The sequence below is a fragment of the Anser anser genome, assembly GCF_964211835.1.
Source record: "Anser anser genome assembly, chromosome: 3".
In the NCBI taxonomy this organism is placed as follows: Eukaryota; Metazoa; Chordata; class Aves; order Anseriformes; family Anatidae; genus Anser; species Anser anser.
The window spans coordinates 27,388,933-27,416,924 of NC_139722.1; the positions used below are offsets into that span (position 1 = coordinate 27,388,933).

At 35.6% G+C, this 27,992-nt stretch overlaps 1 protein-coding gene across 4 annotated transcripts in view; it reads right to left on the reverse strand.

The window, feature by feature from the left end:
* Positions 1–27,992, reverse strand: part of KHDRBS2 (KH RNA binding domain containing, signal transduction associated 2) — a 381,101-nt gene that overhangs the window by 38,349 nt on the left and 314,760 nt on the right. The window contains exons 8-9 of one of the 4 annotated variants that reach the window (XM_083831472.1): positions 27,736–27,951; positions 16,603–26,344 (exon numbers count right to left, since the gene is read on the reverse strand). In XM_083831472.1, the coding sequence (XP_083687598.1) occupies positions 27,918–27,951 (34 nt within the window). In that variant the 3' untranslated portion in view covers positions 16,603–26,344; positions 27,736–27,917. Of the gene's footprint in view, positions 1–14,612; positions 14,672–16,602; positions 27,952–27,992 lie in introns of those variants that run through there. The other 3 variants (XM_083831470.1, XM_083831469.1, XM_083831471.1) reach the window with 3 other exon arrangements.

Here is a 27,992-nt window from a genome sequence, read left to right on the forward strand (position 1 = left end):
AAGTATAAGATAATGCCCTCTGAAAACAGAAAAATGAGAATATGAAACATAAGAAGACTGTTAAGTTTCTGGAAACTTAACTTGTATGCAAGATGTCCTCTCTGAAACTACATTTCATTATCTCATTGTCTGGAGTCTGAGAGGGAACATACATGGTGGAGAGGGGACATAATAGCTGCAGAGCTAAGTGAGGCTCAGGATAGAATGTACACCTTTGTACATTCATGTGGACACCTTTGGAGACGATTTGGAAGTAGCTGCTCTTGATATGGAAGAAGAAGGGCTTCTGTTGCATTTTATTTTATTTTTTTTCATGGTGCATTCCATTTATTGCTGTTTCTCTGAGCTGCTCAGAATATTCTGTTGCTGATTATTATTATTATTATTATTATTATTTACTGTTACATGAAACCAAAGTTTACTGTGGAAAGCTGCTGCCTAGAGGGCTGAAGAAGCATCAGCCAATATGATATAGTCCTAAATCCTCAGGTCTCTCATTCCTACAGGGAATCACTTTCCATATCGTGAATTTAAAAATCCTGCCTCTGCAGTATGTTTCATTACACCCTTTAAAAATGGCATTTTGCTGTAAATGTGCTGCAGCTTCAATTACCCTTTGCTGAAGTGTCACTGCATTTGCTGAGAGGCCCTGGGGAGGAGTAAGGTTTAGATAAAAATGGAGAAGCTTTATTTATATAAATGAAAATGACTAAAGTAGTGAAAATACTCACTAACTGTACAACACAAAGACAAAACAATTTCTTGTTCCCTTAGACTCCCCTCCCCTAACTTCTGATTAAAATACCTTCATATAAACCATATAAATGTGTTTCTGAAACCGCATGTGAGAACACAATCTTTCTGCCAGCTCTTATATATTAAAAAATGACTGTATATAACCATTGGAGGAAGCTGTTTTTCCATGACTAATAGTGTTTTTAGAGTAAATTGTTGCTGTGGCTGTACCAGCTTCTACAACAGAACAAGAACAGAAACCCTAATTTGTAGTACAAGTCCTCTGTGTTCTTTATTCCAGCAACATGGTGGACCTATTTGCTTGATTTCCAACTTCAACAAGGAAGGATGGTGGTCACTATTTATTTACAACTATTTGTTGTAATTCGCTACCAATGATGTAGCAGTAAAGGATTATATATTTATTGTGTTGAAAGAAAGTTGATATGGAACAACACTATCAAGAGTCTCTGAACCACATGAACCTGGTGAATAACAAGATACAGCCACACCAGAAATTAAAATTGGATTATTATTGTGGTAACTTTTTTTTTACATTTTAAATTAATTTTTAGTTGATTTCTCTACCAACCATTAAAATTACACCAGGATTACACCAGGAAAAATATCTCGGCTGCTCTACTTTGATTACTCTGATACTTTTTGAAATAAATAGGAAGAAAGATTCCCCTTCTAAAAGATCCTTAACAGCTGTGGATGTCATGCTAGCTTTTACATACTGCCACAAACCTTCTGAGAGGAACAGTGTGGCTCTCAGAGCAAAATCTCTTGAGTATATGCTTTTGAAAGGGATCGTGTTCCCAAAGACCCCCCCTAAGAATCTGTATAATAGGAGCGTTGTCCTGCCAAATGGTGAATTCAAGTATCCTGGTCTCCTTTGGAGTGTATTTGGTTTTAGTGCTAACTGAAACATGAAATTACATCATTGACAGTAAATGGAGAAGGCAACTGAGGGAAGCAGCAGTCTTGCTAACTCCTTGAAATTACAGTTTCCTCTGAATCATGGCTTCCAAGTTCCCACTCACTAGCAGAAGCAGTGATCCCAGAAATGGGTTAGAAAGACTGTTTTTGGTATTGTTCGGTTGACTATGTATTGCAAGATAAGATCTTCCTTTATGATTCCCTTATTAAAAAAAAAAAGCACATATATTTAAGAATGCATTATTTAGTTAATATTATTACTATATGTGTTAAGAGGATGTAGGCAAAAAAACTTTCAAAATAATTAGCTGTACAGTGGAATACAGACTGACTTTTTTCACCCATGATTTCATATATTTATCTGGCTACATCCCTTGCTTATTTTTCTTACACCTTCTTTTGTATGAAAGCTCATAGCTGCTGCTTTGAGAGGAACAAGTTACTACGCAATAGAATGCATCCAGAGGTGATTCTAGCCCCAGTCTTCAGTTCCAGGATGTTAATTCCAGAGGTGTCACAGATGATCTCCTCTGGGATACAGTACTGGTCAGGAGGTGAGAGGAGAGAGTAATTTGACATTGTGATCTCTATTAATTAGTAGAGAAATTAACTATTTGCACTCCAGAAAAAACAAACAAACAAAAAATCCCATAAAGTCTTAAAACCTGCATATGGCATATAAAAAAAGGAATAAATTATGGGTGCAGATCCTTGAGAACACAAAACCACAAACATACAGACACACAGTCAGGAAAAAAAAGGGCTCAAAACATGTTGTGAAGTAGGAAACTTGCTGGTGAGAACAGTCAAGCCTGGTCTTTCTCTGAGAGACTGTGCCAAAATGGAAAGGAAAGAGAACCTGGACATATCTGGTCTTAATATGTCAGTGAAGTGGAAACTGCACCAGAGTTCAGATGAAGAGCAGGTAAGAGCTGTAGTCTGGAAGCAAGAAAGGTAATCAGGAAAATCACTACTGAGACTGTGAATCAGCACGACCAAGAGCTGAAGAGATGTGCAGAGAGGTCATCTGATTCCTTTTCCTCCTTCTCATTTCTGTGCAAAGAAACCCTGTGGAGTCTGACCTCCCCATTCCCTTAGTCATGTCCAGCCTGCCTTCATCCTTCTGCTTTGGAGGGCTTTTTTCTTCTTCTGTTCTTTGCTACTTCTGTCACTGACGCTACCAGATGTCAATGACTGAAAGATAAATTTGAATAAAATAAAATAAAATACAGAGAACGTATAAAATAGAAAGAAGGTGATGAGTAAAGGAGCACAAAAGCATTTTTTTTGCCTGCACTCACAGGAGTTGGGATTGAAAGTGTAAAAAGAGATAGTTAAAATGACAGTTTAAGAAGAAGCATGTAAAAGATCAAAGAACAATGCACTGAGGGCATACAAATTGAAACTAGGGACAGAGGTGAACTAGGGAGCAGACCTAGAAAGCATGTCAGAAAATGGACATTTCATTTTAGTAATAGTTGAAGAGAAATCTATGCAGGCAGCTTAATTACTTAGAGGTGAGGGTCCAGTTTTTTCCAGGAATTTGTTATTACCAATTTGGTAATTTCTCTGATTAGTGAAGAATAAATGTGTGTTTCCTTTTCAGAAACTGAAACTATAAATTATGGCTGATGTGTTGGAAATAGAGTTTATAGCTAAGGAATCTGGGTGTGCTTGGGCATGAGGATTGCTTTGGGTATGATAACAAATGCCATCTTAGTCAATGAATTTTCTGGTGACTAGTTTGATAGGAAATGTGGGTCATGGGCACAGCCCCTTAAATTACACTGGACACCTTTCAGTTTGCTGCATGCTCCACCAGGAAACACTCACCACTAGGAAACATAAATTAACTGTTACTATCACAGACAATTGGCACCCTTGGTTTATGATTGATTGAAATTGTGTGTTAGTATTTTAGTACTGCTTTTTACAATTCAGATTGACTCTTAGCTGCTGTATTCATTGAGTTCTCTATATATTTTCAGTATCTGTTACAGACATCAATACATTAGCTGAAACTCCCTTTGACAGGTTATTGTACAACCAATTGCTAGTAGACTCAGTAGCTCAGATTGTTAAACCACAAAATATGTTAGATTTTTTTTTCCTTACTGGGCAGTCAAAGTGAAAAAAATGTCATAGTAATTTTAACCTGTGAAATACTTTTGAATCTGGTATCACTAAATGGTTTAATTTATAACAGAGAGGAAAACACATGAAGTTGTTTCTGTCTTACTATTTTACCTACGTAGTATTAAGAGTACATTAAAATTCACAGTGGTCTACCTAATACAAAATTCTGCTCTGAACGTTGTTATCATCACATGCTTAAATGTCTTCTAGTACAAAACTCCAGTTAAACACATATTCAGAGAACTTTTCTTCTCTTCTTCAGTCAGCATTTTTTAACCTTGTCATGGAATTTCGATCACTGAATAAAACTCTTTCACAAATACAAGGAGGGCAACAATACAAGTAATTGAAAGACAGATGATTTACAGTTAAAAATAATATATTAACAGTATCTGATTTGCATATGAATGTTATTTCCCAATAACATTTACATTTACATTTTTGTTACTTATATCCTGTAATTATAAAGACCCGATCCCTTCTTTTTCCCTGGTAACTTATTTAACATCTGAATATTGCCCACATTTTAGGGGGACAATTTTATTAATCTCTAGTCAATTATTTTGGGACAGGTGGCCAGGAAGAGATAAAAAGAGCTATTCTGTTTAGATAGTTAAGATGTATATTACAGTAATTAAGATAATGCTTTAATGTGATTTGCCATTTAGCTTTCAATGTTATTAGAAACACAGACACTGCTTTTAATTCACAATAAAATAGCTTTCTTTCCTATGAGGAAATATTCTCCTTAAAATCTTTACAAGGTCACTGCATACATTTGGCAAGAGAACACAACACTAGAGATGGAGTGTAAGTGGAATAAGGAATTGTGATTTCTAGCTCTTCTCCTTATTTGCTCAGTGACTTTGGATTTTTTTTTTATTTTTATTTATTTATTTATTTTTTATGGTATGGCTGCCTCACCAGTAAAATGAGACAGGAATACCTACCTCCCTGGAGTGTTCTGAAATGTAATTAATTGTCTGAGCGGTAAAAGAAAAGTGCTATAGATGTGCTTAGTAGAACACCCAATAGAAACCAGACAATTAACTTTAAAATGAGAACACTGAAAATTAGAATGATTTTCTTTGGATAATTCAGTTTGTCCTGTCTTTCTCGTAAATCTCCAAACTTCCTCCTGGAAAAGATGGGTGGAGGCACAGTGCTAAGCAATGCTTGGAAACTTTTTTCTACTCAGGCTAGTGACTAAAGTTCTGCTAACATTGACAAAGCCAGCATTTAACCCCATAAATCCACTCAGAAAATATAGTGTCACTTGTACCATAATTGGACAGGTATATATTATTTTAGACAAAAAAAGCAAAGCAAAACAAAACAAACAAACAAAAACGAGAACGGGCTTTGCCTTATTTTATAAGAATACAATTTGCATAGTTTTTTTTGTTTTTATTTTGGTCTCTTTTTGCTTATATGCAAAGCCCACAACATGCTCAAGATTTTCTCCCTTGATGTCTGTGCATTTACAATTTTGAAAGAAGAATAACTGGATTGGCTATCTTTCAAATCACAAATGGTGATTTTTATTTAAATATGGACTTGTGTCAGAGGACAAAAACTATTTTTGAAACACAGTCTGAAAACCACTAAGTTTACTTATACCATACTAAAAAGCACTTATTTTTACTAAACCTACATAAAGTCAAGTTTGCATATGCAATATATATGGCTCAAAAACCTGAAATGGTAGGAAAACCTCCTGGTTTAATAGTCTATTTTGTGGACTTAGCTGTAACTGTTTCAAAAAAACACTCTCCCTGTGCTTGATGCTACTTTCCCTTCAGGAGGGCTAGCTAATTAGCCGACATGGGTACTCTAAATTTACTGTGTATTGTGAACTGCCCTGGCTTAAACTGATTCTTCTAAGTGGAGAATCAAAGAAACCATCAAGAAACCATCCATGCAACTGCACTGAAGCAGATGAGATGATTACTGTGGCACAAGTAATGTTGGCAAGAGGAGCAGTAATGAGTATAGGAGAAGGCAATTTCTTACAGGGCTTCAGCCACTTTTGCAGTGAACATCTGCAAAAAGAAATAATGCATGAAAATAAGAACTTGAAGGAAAGGAAATAAGGACTTTCCACTTAGGTTCTCCAAAACTACAGTTCCCATGGTGAAAGTCAGTGAAATTACTGTGTGAAATACTGCATTTGATAAGAAAGTTTTGCATAATTTACTTATTCTTATTCTGTCATATAAAAATGATTAATAATTCAGGAGTAATAGAGCAACAAGTTGCTATAAATTAAGAGCACTCTTTGCTGCTGCTACATGCATATATATATATTTGCAATGTAGTAGTATATCAACTGAAGTATAAAAGTTTTAGGATATACAGTCAGCTAAAAGAATGTGACAGATTTAAATATGGAACTTTCTAAAGAGTTACAACTTAATTAAAACAGTGATTTGACAAAACGGCAGCATCTTTAGTACTGTCCCCACAGCAGCCATCATAGCTGATGTGAATTTAAAATGTGTTCCTTTTCTTGAAGACTTTCACAATCACTCTCTTATGAAAATAATAAATCTCAGGGAATGAACACTATTTGAGATATAGCTAAGATGATTTCTCCAGTAAAAGATTTGATAAAATTTTGCAGGAAATTAAGGAAATGTTTTTAACAGTTTATTTGGTCATACAGTGTAGGAACTGAGGTACACAGGCTCTCTGGTACCATAGTAAGTATAGAAATGATTGAAATAGAACATTAATGAGAAGCAATTTGTATGACATGTATGTCCACATTCAGTAGAAATTTTCAATGACTCCTGCTTCTGGTGGAGGAAAAGTGGAGATCTGTACGGGAAGACTCAGGAGCACTTCTGAGTTTCCAGGTCTTCTTAGGAAGATGCTCATCTACCTCATGATCAGGGAGAGACTAGATGCCTTTTTATTCCCCAAAATAAAGGTAGGCCTGAAGTTTCATGGCACAAGGGCAACTTCTGGAAGAGATCCATGGCACATCTGGCAAGTTCATTGATCTGGGCCACTGGGAAGACACCAGGACTCACATGCTATATCAATATTATCAGGTAGTGCATGAATCATATAATCATAGAATATCCCGAGTTGGAAGGAACCCACAAGGATCATCGAGTCCAACTCCTGGCTCCACACAGGTCTACCCAAAAATCAGAATTCAGACCATATGACGGAGAGCAAAGTCCAAACACTTCTTAAACGCTGACATGCTTGGTGCCGTGACTACGTCACTGGGGAGCCTGTTCCATTACATGACCACCCTCTTGGTGAAGAACCTTTTCATGATATCCAACCTGAGCCTCCCCTGTTGCAGCTTGTCATGCAAAAGGAATGATCTGCAGAGTGAAACAGCTGATGTTGAGGACCTGATGTTCACACTGCATGGCTTGTAGAAGATTTTTTCCATTTCAGACCAGCCCTAGTTTTAGCCTCTGGACTGATTGCTTACAAATAGTATAAGAGCAACTGGTTTAGTTTCAAACTAAAAATCAAACTAAAAGTATTTTAAATCTACTCAGTTACATGAAAAGAAGTGTAATAAATGAAGACAATTAGTAAATCTCGTTCAAAAGTGCCCTCCTGTTCCTGCGCTAGTGTAGAAGCACCCAGAATGCACTAACCTGCCTGCTGGTTGCTCTGCTGAGGCTCAGCAGAAAAAACTCTACCACACCAGGACAATCTGACACCTGCTGCCTCTTGGCATTTTAGCTATTGTCCAGTATCAAAGATTTAACAGAAAAAAAGAGTATATGAACTTACAGCTAAACAGAGCTCAGTTCAGCCTCTTGGCCTGAAGCAGACTAATTTGGTATGCTATGTCTTTTCCTGTTGAAGCTAAAACTTTATAGAGAGAAATGCAAAATTTCAAAAGACGAAAACAAAAGATCTTGTTCTAAAACTTATCTCTGAGATGCCTACTCAATGCTAAGATGTTCTATCAGTTGGAAACAAGTTATTTTTTTCTTTAGTACCTTGCCAGTGATACCTTCTATCAGATACCAAACATATATAAGTTCAGACTATATAAATGAACAATCAGTTCACATTAGCAAAGCTTTATCAATTAGTATTAGTAAAGATCTTTCCTGTAATGTGTAAACTTCACAAGCTATGTGAAGTCAAACAATATAACAAGGAGAATCAGACCTGTCTCTTATATCTAGATATCAGTTGCTACCTTAATTGAGCGCTTCATTTCCTACATTTGAAGCCTGAAGACTTAAATGGTGCTAGGCTACCAAAAAAAAAATAATAAAAATAAAAAAGGCAAGAAACCCTTAGCACCAAATGCTTGGTGATTAATAGGACCAATGACCTACAATATCAATGTGACCATCAGAAATAAGGAAGGAACTTGGATTGACAGCTGAACAAACTTCTTACCTTCACCTGCAGAGCAATTGCTAGGTGCTTCTTCAGAATTCACAAAATACTTTTTCTGTATACACTGCAGCATGGCTTCATGTGCTTTTGTCACTGCCATATTAAATAATGAAGGGTATATTTCACACAAGTTTGGTAGTTACTTGAGTTTCTCCACGAAATGAGCACACTTGTCTTATAATAAGTTATTAGACTTTATGTTTCATAAAATAACATCTCTTTAACCAACCTATTTGTTTATTGGAATTCCTGAAGTTTCATCTCTCCATATATTTCTCCCTAAATTTTATAACTATATATTCATTTTTGCTTTTATTTGTTCAGCAGAAACTATCATTGTTATCCACCCTGACCTTCCCACCAAAAAAAAAAAAATACTGGTTAATGTACTTCTCAGAAAAACACAAAATTAAAAAGTAAACAAGATAGTCAAAAACTAGTGGAGCATTGTTGTATATTTTTAGCTTTTAGCCCTATAAAGCCCTGTAAAGAATTTTTTATAAAGTGTTGTTTGGGTAGAGTATTACTTAGTAAACTATTTGTCATCAAAACTATTAAGCTCTTGTATTAAATGACTGGCAGAGAATTATTTCTAAATAGTCAGTTAAATCATTGTGGCAGCATTTTACAACTTAAATGGTGTTTTACATTAAAAGGAATTATATCAAACAGTTATGCTTTCTAATTTTTATACAAGACAGAATTATCCTAAAACCAAATACTAGTTGTTTACAAGTGAGAGCTTAATGCTAAAACGGGGTATAATATGCACTACGAAATGTTATAATTGGAGAAAAATGCACACATTTTAAAAAAAGAGAAAAAATCCGGAATAATTTACAGTAAATAAAAAATGAGCCAAATATGCTTTCTCCCAGTATTTTTTTTTCTGAATCCAAAATATTTTTGTCATTTATCATTAAATGAATCTGAATATAAAATTTATTTTTTCTTCTTCCCCTAAGACTGATGAATGGAGCAAGGCATTTATTTAGCTTGCAAATTTTATAAGATTGAAAAATAATTTTTGATGAAATGAAGAGTTCCTCAGGTTTCTCAGTTAAATGCAAAAATATCTACTACTGTTTCATTTTTGGTGAATAGAATATTTTTTGAGTTCAAAGCAAAAATGATTGACTAATGCTAATGTTTGACTTATTTTTTTAGGGTACCTCTAATTTGTGTTAAAACAAACTGTGAAAAAATGAAAAGGTTTGGGGTGTTTTTTTGTTTTTTTCCCTTTTACTGGCATCAGAATAAACAGTGAGAAATGAATTCTGACTGAGGAATGACAAAATACTGTAAATAAATGAAAGACATTATGAATGTGACTAGAGAATAATAACAATTATTATTTTTTTTTACGATACAGTGAAAAATTGCAAACATGATCAGGAGCTAGTTTTAAAACAACCAAAAGGAAGTACATTTTAAGGCATGAGTAATTACATTGTTGAATGTTTCTTCATGAATTTCTGTGGATGCTAAAACAGAGTGAAAAAAGCAGCTAAACTAACTAGTAGAAGAGAATGGGACAGTGACTATAAAACACAGTGATGTGGCACATCTTTGGCCTAGGGAGTCCCTCAGTTTGCCAGAAGTGGGAAAGATTGGGATATTGTACAAGCTGAAGTACTACTTTGCATTTGTCCTGTTCTAGTTTTTCCTGATATTAGCCATTTGTAAGGAATAGCACTTGGGATTTTTGAGCTTGAACAATTTCATTCTTAGGATTCGTAGAGTTTTTTAAGCCTGAGTATTTTGACCAAGACAAATTTTCCAGTTTCATAAACATTCCTAAAAATTGCTGGCATCCCTGCACATGGCAGGTAGGTTGGAACTAGATGATCTTTAAGGTTCCTTCCAACCCAAGCCATTCCTTGATTCTATGGTTAATTTTGTTGATGATAGTTACACTGAAATAATGTCTCCTTGCTGCATGGTGTCAAATGTGATCAGCCTTGCCACGTTTTGCTGTATAGCAACAGAAGTGTGTGTGGAATTCACTTATCTCTTCTCTCTTTGTACAGGAGACAAGATACAGATTAACCTTCTCAGTTCTTGCCTAAGGCCTTTGGCAGGTGTTGTTCTAGAATAATTGTAGCAGTTTAGGGTGCTATAGACTTCAACACTCTTCTTTCACCCTTTTCCTAAGGTTCCTGTTCTTTTAGTAGTAGCAGCAGAAGCGCATATGTCTCTGAGATACTGTGATTTGTGACTTGACATAAAAACATAAATCCCTGTTGTCCAGCTAATACAGAAAGCAGTACCTGCACTGGGTTGTGAACTACAGCATCTGACAGTGGGCACACTCTTACTTTCTTCCATACTCAATATGGCAGTATGAACCTTTGGGAACAGAGGCAGGAGCCTCTTCAGCTTTCTGCGGGAGGAACTGACAGAGATCCTCTGCAAGAGCTTCCCTCCTTTGGTAGAAGCTAGGCAGAAACTGTGTCTGGCAAACAACATCTTGAGTACTCTGAGCAGTTCACGGAAGAAACAGCATTCAGATGAAACATCTGTGAGGTCAGACAGATATAATTAATATAGCTTATAAGATATAGGATGTGCTTGCTAACAAGTCATGCTATATCTGTTATCCTTCTAGAGTGGGCTAACAAGCAGCATAACACTTGTAGCAGGAATGATGCTTTCTCTATAGAACAGGGAAAATGAGAATGAAATGAGTTGAATGGTTTACAAAGGGCTTTTCCTTTAGATTGCTTCTATCCAGTGAATGAAATGCCTTTTTTGTACTTCAGCAAGATAAGTATCATAAATGGTTACTAAGTGTGATTAGAGGTGAGGCTACTTTATGTTTTAGAAAATTGCACAGTAGTTTAAGTAAATGGTCTTTCAATTTTAAACTAACTTCTAAAGAAATTTGTCAGTAAAAATAATAAAGCCTGTAAGGGCTATATCCAGAAGATTTCATGCGTATGTCCAAGTATTTGTTCCCAAGTCCAAAACATTGATCTTTGAAATTCTCTAGCAGTAGCTGTATAATCCTGAACCCATCGAAAATTTGCAGGAATCTCATAATTCCTTAACAGAACATTCCCAGATGCTCCAAAGCTTCTGCGGGGAATAATTTTGAAGCATTTTAACTTTGATCCTTCTGAGAGTCTGGGTGACAAGGATATCAAATCACCGTAAGGAGTTTAAGTGACTAGCTGCATAAGAGGATCCGTGCTATGAATTTTTGTTCATAGAATGACCCTAAGTCACAGGAAAAAGTGGGATTTTACTTATATCTCTCTCAGCTGCCTTTGCTATTGCCCTGGGAGGTTTCCTGGTTGGATTTGTAGGGGATTCAATTCTCAGGAACTTCACATAAGAAAGTGAACAAGGAGTTCATGATGATTAACTCAAGGTGTAGATTCCACAGCGGGAGATAGCATGTGAGAATCCATCTTGCCTAGCCTCAGACAAGTAACAGGCCTTTTTTTGCTTGGTACCTACATCTACATAAAAGAGAGCTGAACTTTTTGAGAATGACATGGCATTCAGGTGGACTCTGCTCTGAAACACGTGTGATTTTTGCATCCGTTTTGCATAAATGCATAAATCTAAACAACTTCTGAGAAGAGTACCCACAATCAGACTTCACTGCACTCTTTTAAAATGAGCATAAAAGAACCCATGAGACATAAAACACCTGATATTTCTCAGGTTCTCAACCAACAAAATACAGAGAGCTCTGTATGACACATAAAGGCAAATTTGTAAGTACTACATAGCATTACTATTTGGGGGAATCAAGTTTATGAACAGAATAAAAGAAAACCTTCTCAGGATTCAGAACCATCTAAAGATAAGTTAGAAGCAAGAGGATGCATGAGACAAAATAGAGAAATGCCAACCTAGTCTTTTTTTTTTTTTTTAATATATATATATAATACAGATACTGACAGAATAAAGGTGAAAGGGCAAGTTACAGGAAATGTGTAATAGACATCAACAAGAAAATGGGTTCAAAGTATTTGTGCTGTATGTGTGTGTGGTCTTATTCAGAATTTAGGGGAATTCTGAACTACAGAAGTGTACCAGAAAGGACTGTGAAGGAGGGATATAGTCTTATTGTGGAAGGCAAAAAAAGGTGTGAAAATGAACAGAGGTGAGAGAACAAGATTGTTGATTCCTGTGGGACACTGAGATACGATAGGGGAGATAATTTTATACAGTATGGTGGATTCAGATGTCTCATGATGAATTGCAACACATTCTGAAGCAGAATTAGAAAAGAGAGACATAATGGAGAGTTAGGGCAAAAGCTATATGAGGATGAGAAGGGGAGGCACCAGACTGCTTGGTTATTGGTTGAGTGGGAGACAGTGAAAAAAAAAAAAAAGAAACAGAAAGAAAAACAACAGTGTGTGTTCAGAGAGAACACACATCCAAAAGAACATTCAGAAAACTACAGCTGCGTATACTCAGATTACCTCCTCAGACAAACAGTGGTAACTTTGGGGTGCAGAAATTTCATGCACAGCTTTCCAAAACATATAAACACCAATTTTACTAATCTGCTAACGTGAAGCAATGGGAGCACAAACTCTCATATACATGTCTCTCCCTGATTTCAGAAAGTAGAAAAATTGTAATTTGTAATCTTATTTCATTGTCACATTTGCTCCAGGTTATTGGCAAAACTACTCCAGAATGTTGTATTCAACTGAGAGCTCAGGACATACTTTATGCAAAAATGTAAGTCAACAGTTATCAACCACATATTTTGAGACAAGTCTAGCAAAGCAAACCCAGATATTTTCAGTTTGTTTCAGCTGCTTAATGGAAAAAAAAAAAAAGTAGTTTCATGCGGAGCATAAATTTAGTCATGATCCGACTCCTTGAACACTTTGTAAGCCTTAGTTAATTAGCCCTTGCAACCCCCCTGCTGGGAAAACAAGTAATATTCTTCTAGTTTTACAAATGAGGGATTGGAGGAAGAGTGACATTACTTCAAATGGCTTGCCCAAGCACACATAGAATCGGTGTGGGGGAGTCTAGTTAAAAGTTTAATAGTGGGTAATTCTTACTGTGCTGAGACTGTGCTTTTCTGCATTGCCCAAAACCTTAGCAACGCATCTGGAAGGAGGGATGTAGAGGGAATCTGTAAAGGGGAGGAGAGGTCTTTCATTGCAGATATTAAAAAACTACATACAAAGAGGAAAAAAGGCAGAGGGTGACTGAAGCACAAACATAAATATGGATATGTTATTATTATTACTTGTTTAGAACTGGAAATGTGCTTGACTGCACATTATGTTATCCAAATGTATTGCGAATACTGATTATATAAAAAATTAAGTTATTTCTGATTATACAATGCAATCATTTTGACAGCGTCCCGGTAATGTCTTGTGATTGCTGTACAAATACAAAGGAAACTGCAACTCTATATTATGGTGAAATTTGCTTCACAGCTGCATGAATAAAATTATTTTTTCAAGCAGCAATCCTTATATAACCCCTTAATGTAACTTCTGCTTGCAGTGTCATTTCCAGCAGCTCTCATTTTCATAATGCTTTGGAAGTCACCATGTGAACTTACAATACTTTATTAGTACCAATAAATCAAGCATGATAGCTGTGTTGAATACACAAGGGTCAGTGTCTAAGCTTACAATAGTCAGCACTGCTGTCTTGTCTCAGTGAAATTGTCATCTGATTCACTGTGTCATCTGATGGTAAAATGTACTGATAAAAATATGCTTGGAAAAAATGGAATAGATTCTAATTAGTTATTGAAATACATCATTAATATCAAGTAATTGATATAGAAAATTGGCTGTACACATTGGAGTGATATTGTCTTTTTGTCTCATGCCTTCTATTTTTTTGAAGAAGAATTATTCTGTCTCAGACACAGACTTAGTGGGGAGAGATGCAAACAACTCAGTGCTCTCTTTATCCTTACTGCCTCATGCAGCCTGAGGATACTCCTATGCTCCTCTACCACTTGGTGCAGGAGGGGTTCACACAGGGGTGGAGCACCCTCTTCTTCCCCTTTGAGCAAGTCTATACTTCAAAATATTGCAAAACTTGCTGGTTGAAATGCATATGGCAGTAGTAGATATACAGGACTATTGGCACATCAAGCAGACTGAAACATAGCACTGTGATTCAGGCACTGAGCAGAAACTTCAATGTTGCTGTTAAAGCTGATCTATGACTGATTAATTTGCTTTGTAATTTTGGTTAAAATGGATCTGCCCTATTTTCTGGTCCTTCATCAGTAAGTCAAACCACACCCTAAAACCACACAAAAAGGACCACACAAATCCATTAAGTTTGGCCTTTGTAAAAGCACAGAGAGAAAGAAAAGTACGTGGAAGTAATTTCCGAGTTGTCGATGACAGATTTTTCTTTTGATTTCACACTTTTGCGAAAGACAGAAGAGACCTTACCGTAGCTGTCATAAGCCTCTTCACTTGTTCCATGACCATAATCATAATATTCAGGCACACTGGAAAAGATTCAGATAGGCATGTTATTATTGTCATGGGTAAGCAACTCAAAATAGAGCACAGAAAATGAAATGTATTTTAATACTTTTACATGATAGCATAGTCCAGCTAGTTTCAGGGATAATGAAAACTATGAAAATGTAAAGAAGAAGGTATTAATGATGATAATAGATATAATAAATAAAATCACATTCTTTATCTGTTAAGCATAAGGTAAAATTGTCCCTAAATACATAAAGCTAGGAGATGTGACAAACACTGTCAGAAATTCTATTTGCAAAAATAAAGTATGAAAACAGTCTATCCACTTTATTACTCACTATTGTTAAACTGCCAGAAGAGGTGTAAACCCATTTACCTGTAATTCCAAACATTTATGCAGCATCAAATTCAGCATTCTTTTTTTCCCAAAGATAACTTTATTGTACTGTATGGAACCTGTAAACCACTTATTTTTACTGCGAACACTGACAGTTTTTCAGCTTTTATCCTGAAGAAGAATGTTTCCACTGCTCCTGCACAGGCCTATTGCTTATGCAGTTACTGACAGTCATGCAAAGTTTTACACAGTAGTAATAAAACACATATTTAAAGGTTTAAGGAGTGGAAAATCAGTTTCAAAAGAACATTTTGATTGCTTTTTGTTAATTAAAAAGATCAAGTATTGTTGTATCAGCATGTTACCAAAGGATTACAGATCATAGTAAGAACTTGATAATCAGCAATCCCCTTGAAGTAGGCACCCAGAAAATTTGACCTCTAATACATATTGAAACAGGAGCGGAATTAATCACACTCTTGCTTTACTGCTATTATAATTCACGGTTTGAATTCTGTATTTGGTACCTGGAACCAAATTCAAGATCAGACTACTGCTGCTATCAGGTACCAGGCAGACATTAAAAGGAGTCAGTACCTGACCAGAAAACTTGCAATCTCAGTGCATTATATGATATTGTATTTCTTCTATCTGCAGGGAAACAAACAAAAAATATTTCCCTGTTGTTAACTCTTTTGTTGTCACTTTTGCTCCTTTTTCCTTGGAGACTATGTGAGAAGGATTCTTTCAAAAACAACAGTAGCATGCAGCCAGCCCATTATTTCTCTATTTGTAACGTTATTGCTCAGGCAATTTTCCATATTGGATTATTGCTTCAAAAATATTAGTTTACACTTGAAAGAGAAGCTTAGTTGACAGTGGAATGTAAGGAAAAATATTTCACAAATGGAATAGACATAAACAAACAATCTGTAACAATTATTTTCTTAAACAAATGTTGACTTTGTTCACCAACTGCCTGTAATCAGATTTTTAATGTCTTGAACTTAATAATTATTCATAGCTATTCCTGGAATAATTTCTGAGAATAATTCATGTGCTGTATCTCATTTGAGAGCATTGATTGCATGTGTTTGATAACTGACAGTCAAGTTATTCTGATTTGGGACACAACATTCCCTGACTGGGTTGGTACTACTCTCATAGTCAGTTTTGAGCTACAAATATTGTATATCGGTTTTTTGTTTGTTCTGATTTTGAACAAAAAATGCAATGATAATTGTTGTGCATTACTAACTTAGCCAGCATTCATTCATTCATTCATGTGAGCAGAAAGTGCACTGATGTAAATATCTTAGACATGAAATTCATTTACTAAAACAGAAAGTGGATTTATGAGTGACATGAATGAAAATTCATTTAAAAATTTTTCCCAATGCCATCTGAGCATAACCACAGTAGAGTCATCCAGTTTGCTTGAAAAGTAATTATCCAAACATATACACCCTTCTCTTGAAGTTGTGCAAGACTTTAGAAACAGACAGGAAGAATACATCTTTTTATTTGTTGAACACACTAAACATTCTGTAGCATTTTTGCAATGATTTTAGTAGCCAATTATAATACAATTTACAGGACTATCCAGGGTAGTCAAAATCAGGGATAAATCCAGTCATATCTACAGAGTTCATGGTTTTAGACCTAAGAAAATGTTTGAAATGTTCAGAACAGACAGTTGACATACCACCCAGATCTGGCATAAAAAATCTCATCTAATACAATTTAAGCATCATCATTTTGGCATACTGTAGCTTTTTCTTGGTAGAGGAGGGTGTTGGAATAGTGAGGGGGGTTATAGGAAAAGAAATCATAGAACTCTAATCTTCTGTCAGTGGATAAGATCCTAATATTTCTTCCTCTTATATTTTACAAACAAAGTGCATCCAAAGGTCAGCTTTTAGATGAGTGCATTTTGGACCCAATCCAAAGGCCAGTAAGTTATCAACAGCAGTCCCCCTTTCACTGGTCACTTGAGCGATTGCCATCAGTATAACATCTAGCAAAATGTAACACTTGTAAGAGCAGGTAAAAATTCCTTGCTACCTTATGGTTGTTGTATTTTTTTATTTGAGAAAAAAAACAACACAGTCATACAGACAATAAGAATGAGAGATAAAAATCCTGCACAGAAAATATTTGGAAATTAAATACATTATAAACAGAATTCAAAGTCAATATGCAAACCATTAAAATAAGAAACAAGCTGTATTGCAGCTGTAGAAAGGAAATGATTTGTTGTATACTGAAAAATTGATGTTTGTAAGCACAATCCTTAAACTGTTTCTGAAAACGCGTAATTCATAGCACAATATCTAAGTTCTCCAAATTTTTTCCTTGAATAATGCATGTTTTCATTGGAATGAAAATATTTCAAATTCATTGGTAACTCATATTTAGATAGTGTTTTGAACAATAACTGGGGTGAATTTGTTAGTACTTAGTACGAAATACCCGATTTAAAGACGTCTTGTGAGCCAGACTGTTCATTCATTAGTCTGCTCTATTTTAAACCTTTCTGAATATTCACTATAAATCTATTATATGCATTTATTTGTAAACATTTTGCTATGTGTTTTATTAAAGTGAACAATGAATGTTAGAAAAATGGGTGATAGAACATGGTTCTACATACATAAGGTCTTATTTTTTTTATTATTATTATTATTAAAATACAGATAAACATAATTCATTTGCATTATGCCCAGCTATGGAAGGAAAAAAACAGCAAATGAATTCAGCATAAATAAAAACTTGTTTATATAATTTTAACGTTTTCAGACAGTTCCTGAAAACTGCAGTGATCGTGAATTCTAGAAACCTCAGGTTCTGTTGGCAGTGCTAATTGGAAACAAGACATCATTATCTATCATTAGCATTTATTACTTTCAAGCAAGATTAAGTGTAATTTACTAAAATTCAAGTACCCACCTGAAAGCATGATGCAATACATTTTATAATGTGGATAAGATTAACTCATTAACAACTTCACAGATTTTATTCCTAAATTTTCAAAGTATTGCACTATACTTTAACACCACAACTCTGAAACACAGGGGACAATGTGCCATGACTTAGACTTACCTTCTATATGTACCACTTGTGGAAAAAATTACATATATGGGACTCTGAGTCTTACAAATAGTTTAATTATTTTATATCCCAATTGTTTTTCAACATTAGAACCTCTGATAAAATTTTCCTCTACCTAGATTAAATTTTCAGAACTAGGATATATGATTCCGTGGTTAGCGGACAAGAATATTTATAATGTATATACCATTAATCTTCATAATCATAATATATTTATATTTATTTTTAACTTAACTGTAGCTCTTGGTTAGTGCTTTTGAACCCATTTTAAAGTCTGGGGATCAAACATCTTTTCAGGCAGATAAAGACAGATCAGTTCCAAAGAAAAGAATAAAAATGTTCTTTATTTGAGCACTAAGGACCTCCTGAATTCCTTCCAACCAGAATTATCTGGTGCTCTTATGAAATGACAATACATTAAATGCAGAGACTGTATACTTAAACAGCAACTGGCTTTTAATCTCTCATTAGGTGGGACATTTTCAAATTTACAGAAACTAAGCAAAATTAAAGTGCAACTTGTGTCAATACCCATAGGAAACCAAACAGCTCAAAAGGCTTTGGAGAATAGTGCTTTAAGATGGTATAAGCAGAGAAATGCAAACAAAGGAGTTAAGATTGAAGTCACAAAACCTTAACTCTTGGGGTCAACAAACTACCTGAGGGAGGATTGATGTTCACCACTCAGCGATCAATGGTTTGAGATATGGAAAATCACAATATTAACGAATAGACTGCACTAGCCTTTGACTGATCTCTTCCTGTACCTGAAGGAAGCTGCTGGCAAAAGACACAGGGTCAGCAGAATTACCTTTTGGCTCCCTGGCTGCTCTTGCAGCTTCTCTAATATAAGGCAGCAGAACATTGCAAGAATTGAAGAACTTGAGTTCTTTGTGTTCTCTCATGTATCTTTTTCTTCTCTTTTTGTTCTTTGCTTTCACTCACTGATAAACATCTAAATTCTCTAGCTTGTTCTCTAACTGTGGAGCACAAAATGTGGTTGTGGACATGCAGTGGTCACACTAACAGCCAGAGTTGATAGGTACAAGAAAGGGTTGGTCTGTTTTAAACACTGCAAATGCATGGTTCCATATAGATACTTGGTGAAGTGTGTTCTATAGTCTATCCTGAAAGATCTTAAGAATCTAACAGCTTTTGATTAAAACCTGTTGAGCTAGATCTTTAGCAGATGATTATTTATTTATTTTTGCTGTAAATGCATATTATTATAACTTGCTTCTCTTTCATAATGGTTGCACTCTTTAGCTGGAAGATTATACACTAGAATCTTATATTAACTTTTTATTAGGAAATGTTTAGGAAAGAGTTAGTCAAATTAGAAAATTTTGATCAGCCTTGGAATTATAACTCACACATTAGGTAATAACCAGGATTCTTTGGTGAAGTACTTGAATTGGTCCAAACTAGAGATTCAGCTCATGCCAGTGAAGTTCCATAGCTAGATTCATAAGCAAACAGATGAAAAGCTTCCATGCTATACTTTGAATAACTCTTGAGAGACTTCCCTCCTCGTGTTGTCACTTGACAATGTGAGAATGAACCAATGTGTTTTAGGACTGGCAGTCTTTGAAGAGAGATTCCTGCCTTTGCGTTGCGCAGTTAGCATCGATATTTTAGACAAATACAGAGAAATAAAATTACAGCTCTCTTTATATCTATATCCCAGTCTGTATTAGCTTCACATAACAGATTCTCAAGTCAAGCTAACGCACTAGATGACTTATAAGAACCCCTAGAGGTGGGATTCAACCTTTTAGACAACTCTTATTCTTTTTTCATTTCTTCAGGTGGATCCTTTGAGGTCTTGGTATCCTATCTCCCATTACCTCCCTCTTTTCCAATATCATTTCTGTTGAGCATCTTGCAGAATTTTCAGTTTTAAATACTGATAAATGATACAATCAAATACGTATCTCTTATGCTAACAGGATCCTGTCTAATACTATTCCAGTTGTTTCATGTATGACTGCATTTGTAATGCTTCTCCCTCCTACATAACAGAAGCAGTCAAGTCAGCAGGATTTAACTTATAGCTGACAATGAAAGAAGAGTTGTTTACACAAAGCAGCATCCTTCTTCTTGGAAGAGAAGTGAGAGAAAGTTGCACTTACATGAACTGCAATATATGCAATTTTTATAAAATAATATTTCATAATATTTCATATTGGAAATGTGTAAACAAAGAAATAATCTTCCTAGGAATCTAAGACTTACTGGATCATCTCTGTTTAATTAAGCATTACATCTATAGGAAAGATGAGGAGTCTTTTGAATAAAGGAACTTGTAGGATTCATCCTTAAATCATAAATATGGACCTTTACTAAACAGTTCTTCAGAACTAATGGAATAATATGGTGAACAATTTAGTGGGTAAAGTTTCCTTTTTTTTTTTTTTTTTTTATCTGAAAGCTCAATTTTGATAGTATTCATATTTTTAACTAAGAAGAATATCTCCTTTACAATACTCCCTGGACTTATTTTGTAGCTTACAATATGCCTGAAGTTGAACTAGATCTCATCTGTCTCCAGTGTTTTTTTCTTTGAGTTCATGTTACTGCAACTCTGATTAAAAAAAATAATAAATAATTAAGCCAGTAGAGCTATAAAGGATATGTGCAGAGAGCCTTCTGAATTGCAAGATGATTTTGGATTCTGAAGTTTTTGCAAAGTTTGAAATAGAAACCAAAATTCCATTTATGGGCTACAACCACAGACACATGGGGATTTCTATTCAAATATTCTCCATCCCTCTGTATTTTTCTCATACACGCAAAATTATTACTATTTCAGAATATAATATAAAATATCTGCAGACATAGTATTTACAAAGGGAGTGATACAGAATTTTAGGAATCCCACCCAGTTTTAGAGAAAAAAAACTTTTCTCTACTTCAGAGCAGCTAAATTTTCATTTTGCTCATAGAATCAAGTAAATGAGAAGTGGCATTTGAAAACAGTTTCTGATGATGAATGCCGTAAGTGGATTGCTGTGAAGATACATAAAATGTCATATTCTAGGCTTCCTGGCTTGATTGATTTTAATGGGTTGGAAATAAAATACAGAGAAATCTTTATTTAAAAACAGGTGGATATAAGCACAAAGCTAAAATGAAATGTGACAAAGTATAAATACATTGCATTCTGGTTAAAAAGTGAGAGAATGCATAATAGGGAAAAATAATAAAGAATATTGCATTTTAAAAAGAACCAATGTACCTATTGCAGCTTGGATTATATTTATATGTCTATATATTTAACTATACAGGAATATTTTGAATGTGAAGGAAAAATGATTAAACCTCCAATCATATTGCCAAAAGATTTACTCATGAGAATCTGCTAAATAAGTTACTGATTATTCACAGTTCTGTCTAACTATCATTTCTCAACTAAGGACAAAAATGTTTCACTTAACTATGGACATTTCACTCCAATGCTATTCTGCAGAAGCTTTTTACAAAGCTAGTAGTTAAAGAAACAGTGGGACTGGTTGATCGAGTAAGTGTATCTGTTCATTGCTTTAAGCATTTATTTGAACTCATTCTATCCTCAAGGAAGATCATTGACCTCTCTCTGTATTTTCCTTCTGAATACAATCACAACATATAAATCTGACAAATGCTGTTTACTAAAGCTCCTCAGCAAGACATTACAAGACATTAGGAAAGGACATATGTAAATATCATTGTGATTTTCTCTGTCTTAAGACTGTTCAGAAATATTTGTTCCATATTCAATTGCTTTGGTATTCAGTTAGCATAGATATCTTCCACCTTTTGCTTGAAAATCCCTACCCAGCATTATTGCTGGGGATTCAATTGGAGGGAGGGTAGATATTTGGAAACCACAGACAGGGAATGCTGAACTGCACTGCACCTACAAGGGGTAGGTACAGACACTCTAGAGACATTGGAAAGAGATAGGAAATTACTAGAAACCCCCTGGGCTTCTCCCTGCAGAATGTCTATCAGTAGGTAAGGAAACTGATATAATTTGAATATCTTGTGGGAAATGTGTAGGCTTCCCTGTTATCTAAGCATGAAAACTTTACAGTGCTGAAGACTAAATCTGTAAATAGGAATCAGAATTTACCTGCTATACAACAGCTATTTGCTACTGGCAAAGTAACTTCTGATTAGTTTTTCAAAAGTTTCCAGATGAAGTTTTCCTTCAAAAGATATATCAGAAAAGTTTCTACTTTTAGTAAGGTTTTAACATCTGTTTAGCCAAAGCCTGAAACAGAACAAAAGAGACATTTCCACCATGTAGGTAAGAAGCTTTTGAAGATTTTTGACTCAAAGTTCGTTGAAGAAAGCATAAGCTTTTCAGTAGCACTGTGCTGATCCCCTGCTTGGACTGCTAGACTTTACAATGATGCTAATGAATTAACACTCTTAATGTCACTTACAGGGACAAACGTGGCCTGTAAACTGCCTGTAAACTGCTCCAATACAGCCCTTATGTCAGTAAAAGCCATAAAAAATCTAAATGCTGCTGCTATTGTTCCCTCACATCCAAAGCAGAAGGTTTTTAGCAGTTCACTCTTGCAGAATCTTGGCAGAATTATTTATTCTTCTTGTGACTACAGATGACAGTGAGAAGGCTGACAAAACAGGTTTTGCTTTGCAATTTGCGTTAACCATTGTTTCATGTACTCTGGTACTGTGGTAAGAAGTCCACTTCAATACTTGAAAGTAAAAGTAGCACATTAGATAGTTTATGCTTCAGATGAGTAGGCCATGATTCATTTCCTTTGTAGTGTCAAATAAAATTACTAACTGTTCATTTTCTTGATAGTTTTGTATCTAGGATTTCTCCCCCTAATGAATTTGGCACCTTTTCAACATAACTAAGGAAACAGTCTAAAAACAGAAAGTTCATCCAGTACTGCATTGTACTGTATTATGAAATGTATTATAGATTTCAGTGTGTGTACATTTATATATCTAGATGAAAATGTTATCTGTGAAAATTTAAGATCTGATATTGTTATTATGAGGTCATCCTGAAGAAATGGATTTACTGCAATTTAATACGATATGCAAAACATACGAACGTCACTGTCTTACCCTATTATGAATGAATTCATTATGTATTTAGAGCTTGAAATATCAGACTTACTTTAGTTGTTCATAAAAGGATTTCTGTCAGTCACACAAACCACTCAAAGCAAGCTGGAGTTTTAAAATTGGGTTACTTTCTTTATACTTGCAACAGAACAGCTTCCTGAATTTAATTGGATTATCCTGTGTTGTTATCTTGAAATAAACTTAGTTATGCATGAGCAAAAAGGGGAAAAGGTAACAGAAGATAGATGTAGGAGAGACCTCGGGATGTCACCATGATCATTTCATCTGCCTCTAGGCAGACACAAATTTATTTACATAATTATTTACTGCAATTTGTCAAATGTGGTTTTAAATCTGCACTGGGGGACATTCCCAAGCACTGTAGTTCTGTTTTACTATATTTTTTTTCCCTAAAGTAAATTTCTGTTACTGAAACATAGAAACATTTTTTCCTGAGTCCAAAAGGAGCTAGAAGAGAACGGTCCCTTGATAGGATACATGAAATAACTTGTATCCCCAGCATAATTATGTACTGCTGGTTTTAGAATTGTACTAGTCTGAAAGAGCTATTTCACCTGCAGCACTGTGGTTGTGAAGAAGACATCTCTGGAATTAGATGTACATATGAAGTCTTGATACCTGGCAGTCAAACAAGGGTAAACAGGTTGATTTGGAGCTCAGGTAAATACACCCTGTTGATGTAAATAATTCCTGGAGATTTAGCTTGATAAGATGTTCTTTGCTTTTCTTCCTAAATCATTTCGCAGTGTCTCAGCACTGAAGTGATTGTACCTTAAATCACATAACTGACATGGGATGAACTGTGGTCCATGTTATATTTCTGCATATCAGATCAAGGAATAAGTGATCCCTAAATCTCCTGTACTAGAAGTCCACACTGCAGAAAAGGGAGCTATAAATAAATATAAGCTGTACAGTAGATCACATGAATTTAATAATAGAAGCAAGAATAAATGAGAAAATAAAGTTTCTTTTCAAAGTCAATAACTTCTGGTATATTCAACCTCAGTGGTTGAATGTGCTCTTGAAATTTTCGATAAGTCTATGTCATTATAAGAAAGAGAATCAGAATTGCAGAGACTAGAATCATAGAACCATAGAATGACTTGAGTTGGAAGAGACCTTAAGGATCACTTAGTTCCAACAACCTGCCATAGGCAGGGATGCCCCCTACTAGATCAGGGCCTCATCTAACCTTGTCTTGAACACCTCCAAAGACAGGACGTCCACAACCTCTCTGGGCAACCTGTTCCAGTGCCTCACCACTCTCTGAGTAAAGAATTTCCTCATTACATCTAAACTAAATCTCCCCTCTTTTAGTTTAAAAACATTCCCCCTTGTCCTGTCATTAACTGATTTAGCAAAGATCTGCAAACTTGGTGAGGGTGCACTTGATTCCACTGTCTACATCACTGATAAAGATATTAAACTGTACTGGTCCCAGGACAGACCCCTGAGGGTCATTCAGGTTGGAAAAGACCTTGAAGACTGACTTACTAACATCAGACTACTACTGGTTGAATCGATAGGTATTGCTATGAATATATTGTTATTGAGCTATTATATTGGTATGGTCATAGCAACTATCTGCCATAGCAGGAAAATGGACTTGGCAGTATATATGTCCTGAAACATTTTTTTCTTGTTATATTTTTGTTATTAACACTAAGAAACAGGAGCCCAATGGGACTTTGCATACGACAGCACAGTTATAAGGATTCAACCACAGATAACTATATCTTTTGAATTAGATATTATTCAGCTAGATGAAGCTATGCCTGTCAACTTGAAATTCTCTGATACCATAACTTTCCTTTCTTCTTCTTCAGTCCTTTAAGATAGATATGTATCAGCTTTTATCAACACTATGTATAAGTCTTCAGATCATGTAGAAACAGAATGTATTTCAGACACATTAATGACATTTCTTGTTAAGATTAGATTCTGTATTACCATTAGCATCTTAAACAGCTTCAGAAACAGAAGTTTGGTTATTGGCTTAGCGTCTGGGTTTGCAGTGTGCATCTGACAAACTAAAACCAAATCACTGTCCCAAAATGATCTGTATGCCAGCATGGAACACATGTCTAGAGGACCGTTGCCTATAGTATTACATAACAAATTTGCAAGATTAACAGTAAACATTTTGCCAAAAACTGCTTCAAGGTCCTAAAACTGGGATGTTCCATTAGTGGGGCTGGGTCCAGGCTGGCAAGAGGAATGATCTTTATCTATGTAATGGTGCAGCATACAACATAGATAAGATGTCATGAGGTGGCCTGTGCAACTATGGGGTAGGATCTGTAACTCAACAATGGTTTGCACTATTTTCCTCTATCTTTCATCACTGAATTATTTACTCTTTTTAGTACATTACAGGTTTTGTGATTTTTTTTTTTTTTTTTTTGCAGGCCTATATAAAGCTTAGGATGGGAGTCACAGACTTTTCTTTCTTTAATAAACACCTGCTCAGACAGACAGAAAAATAAGAGGAAAGCAGCTCAGGAAGCCTTTGCCAATGTACCAGCTACCCAGTCAAAAAAAAAAAAAGGACTCAATGTTTGAGTGTTCATGCCAGATGCTGTGGAACAGGGAAATTATATCAAACCCAAAATTTAAGCTTCATTGACTTCTTTTTTGTTTCCCTTACAAGCACCATTGTTTACACTGCATGTGGTTGGTTAGGTTATGCACAGGTGGTTTAAATAGAATATACCCTTTCTGTTTTGTCCCGATTGGTCCATCAGTCACAGAATTCCTTAATATCTCTTTTTTGCTGTGAGACATGGTACCTTTGAAATTAAACTGATGGTGCTAGTAGAGACACAAAGGTCAGTGGAGATGACTACAGATGTGGTAGCAGAGCTGAATGTGGCTCTGCTAGCCATCAGGTTTCTCAGCTGATTCACCAGCAACTGATCTACTTCTGCAAAATCACTTTCTTGGTCTTGGCTGAGGTGTTTGGCCATGCTTTGCATGCAGTACAGTCTGATCCTCTATCAGACTGTAAAGAAACAGGCAGTTCTTTTAGATCCTCTCACAAAAGATTTCATCCTCTTCACCTGGTGATCTAGTGTTCTCATCCCATGAATCCTGGACAACGGTGGTGGCTCAACAGACTTATAAGTACCTGCTAAGAAAATCAAAAGGGTATTATTATATTTTGAAAATTGACAGGATCCTCCCACATCATGTCTGTTACAGCTGAGATGGAAATTGATACTTCTACCATTTTGGAGTTTTGTTTTATGAGCTTGCTTGTTGGCTTGTAAAAATCACATTTATGTCTTTAAATAAACTTCTCAGTAAGAATGGAAAGGAAGGACTATTGCCACGTTATATTCCAACATGGTTTGAAGGAAGAACACATTAAGGACATCAGTGTAGTTGAACTGCTAAAAAGCATCAAAAAGTGGACAAGCAGCACATTTTACAGGCCTGCAGAGGAATGTCTTTCAACTTAGCAGAGAAATTTGGGCAGCATCTGGTATAACGACTGATGAGGGTCAAAATCTAGCCATCTTACTGATAAGGGTCCAGTCTAGATAAAAATCTGTGCAGTAATTTTTTTTCATACCTGAATGTTGTTGGACAAAGAGAATATACATCAAGCTTTTAACTATCAAGTGCAAGGGAAAGGGCAAACTTATATGGATATTAACTATTTGCTGAAATAAAATGCTGCTGTTTGAGAACATCAGCTTGATTATTACCCTCACCTGCCATCTGTTCCTCACCATTAAGGCACGTGAATTGGCAAAACAGGGATGGCCATCATATTCAGAAAGGGATTTCACTTCTGATTAGCATGTCTAGGATTTATATTTTTAACAAAAGTAGTCAGGCTAAAAGTTCAGGAGACAAACATAGCTGGCAGAAAAGGGTTTGAATGTTCTCTGCCTGATTTCCAAGTATCTAGGGAGTAGTGTATGAATTTAACAGCTTGAATATCCCTTGATATGTCTGGGCAGGTGGAGGTCCTTACCACTGAAATCCATTTTCACACTGAATGGAAGGGAAAGGAAAAAGATATTCCATCAAGAAACTCAAAGTGTAGTACAAAATTGCCTGTGGGAAGTGTGTCAAATCTGATGTCTTCCTCTGCCCGCTGAAATCGTCTTTTCCTTGTTCTCTTTGGTCTCAGACAGTACTTTCATTCCAATTACCTTAAAATCTCTATTTTCACATCAATGTAAACACATTTCTAAAACCAGCAAGGTTTCTAAATGTCCTTGCTAAACCTGTAATCTTTTACGGAATCCTGTAAATAATGATTATAGACAGTGTTGGGAAAGACAGCCAGTTGTTCATTTAAATCTTTGTCCTGAGGTTCCATCCTGTTTTCTGAGTAGCCATTATGGGACAGGAAGATGAGGAAGAAAAAAGATGGCTTTAAAAATACAGCTTCTGCTAGTTAAAGCAAGACATTCCTCATGCAGTATAGACTATAGCAATAATTTTATTTCTCAAAACCCATAATTCTCTTCTCCCCAGACATAATAAGATACAGGTGGCACTTACCATAGCAATGATCAGGTTGTCCTTCTTCTTCAAGTTGCTTTTGTATCCATTTCAGTACTCTTGAGATGTCTCTTAGCTCATTCAGCCTTGAAGATTATTGTAGGGTTCATTCTAGTCTGATCCCAAGGTTCTGTCACGGTTTCTTCTACAAGTGACCCCATTCCCCTGTTATCAGTCTGAAATCAGACTGCTGTCATGGAGGACAGAACCCTCTGTCTGGAAGGGTGGCAGTGGTAGAGGTCATTAGAGAAGGACCT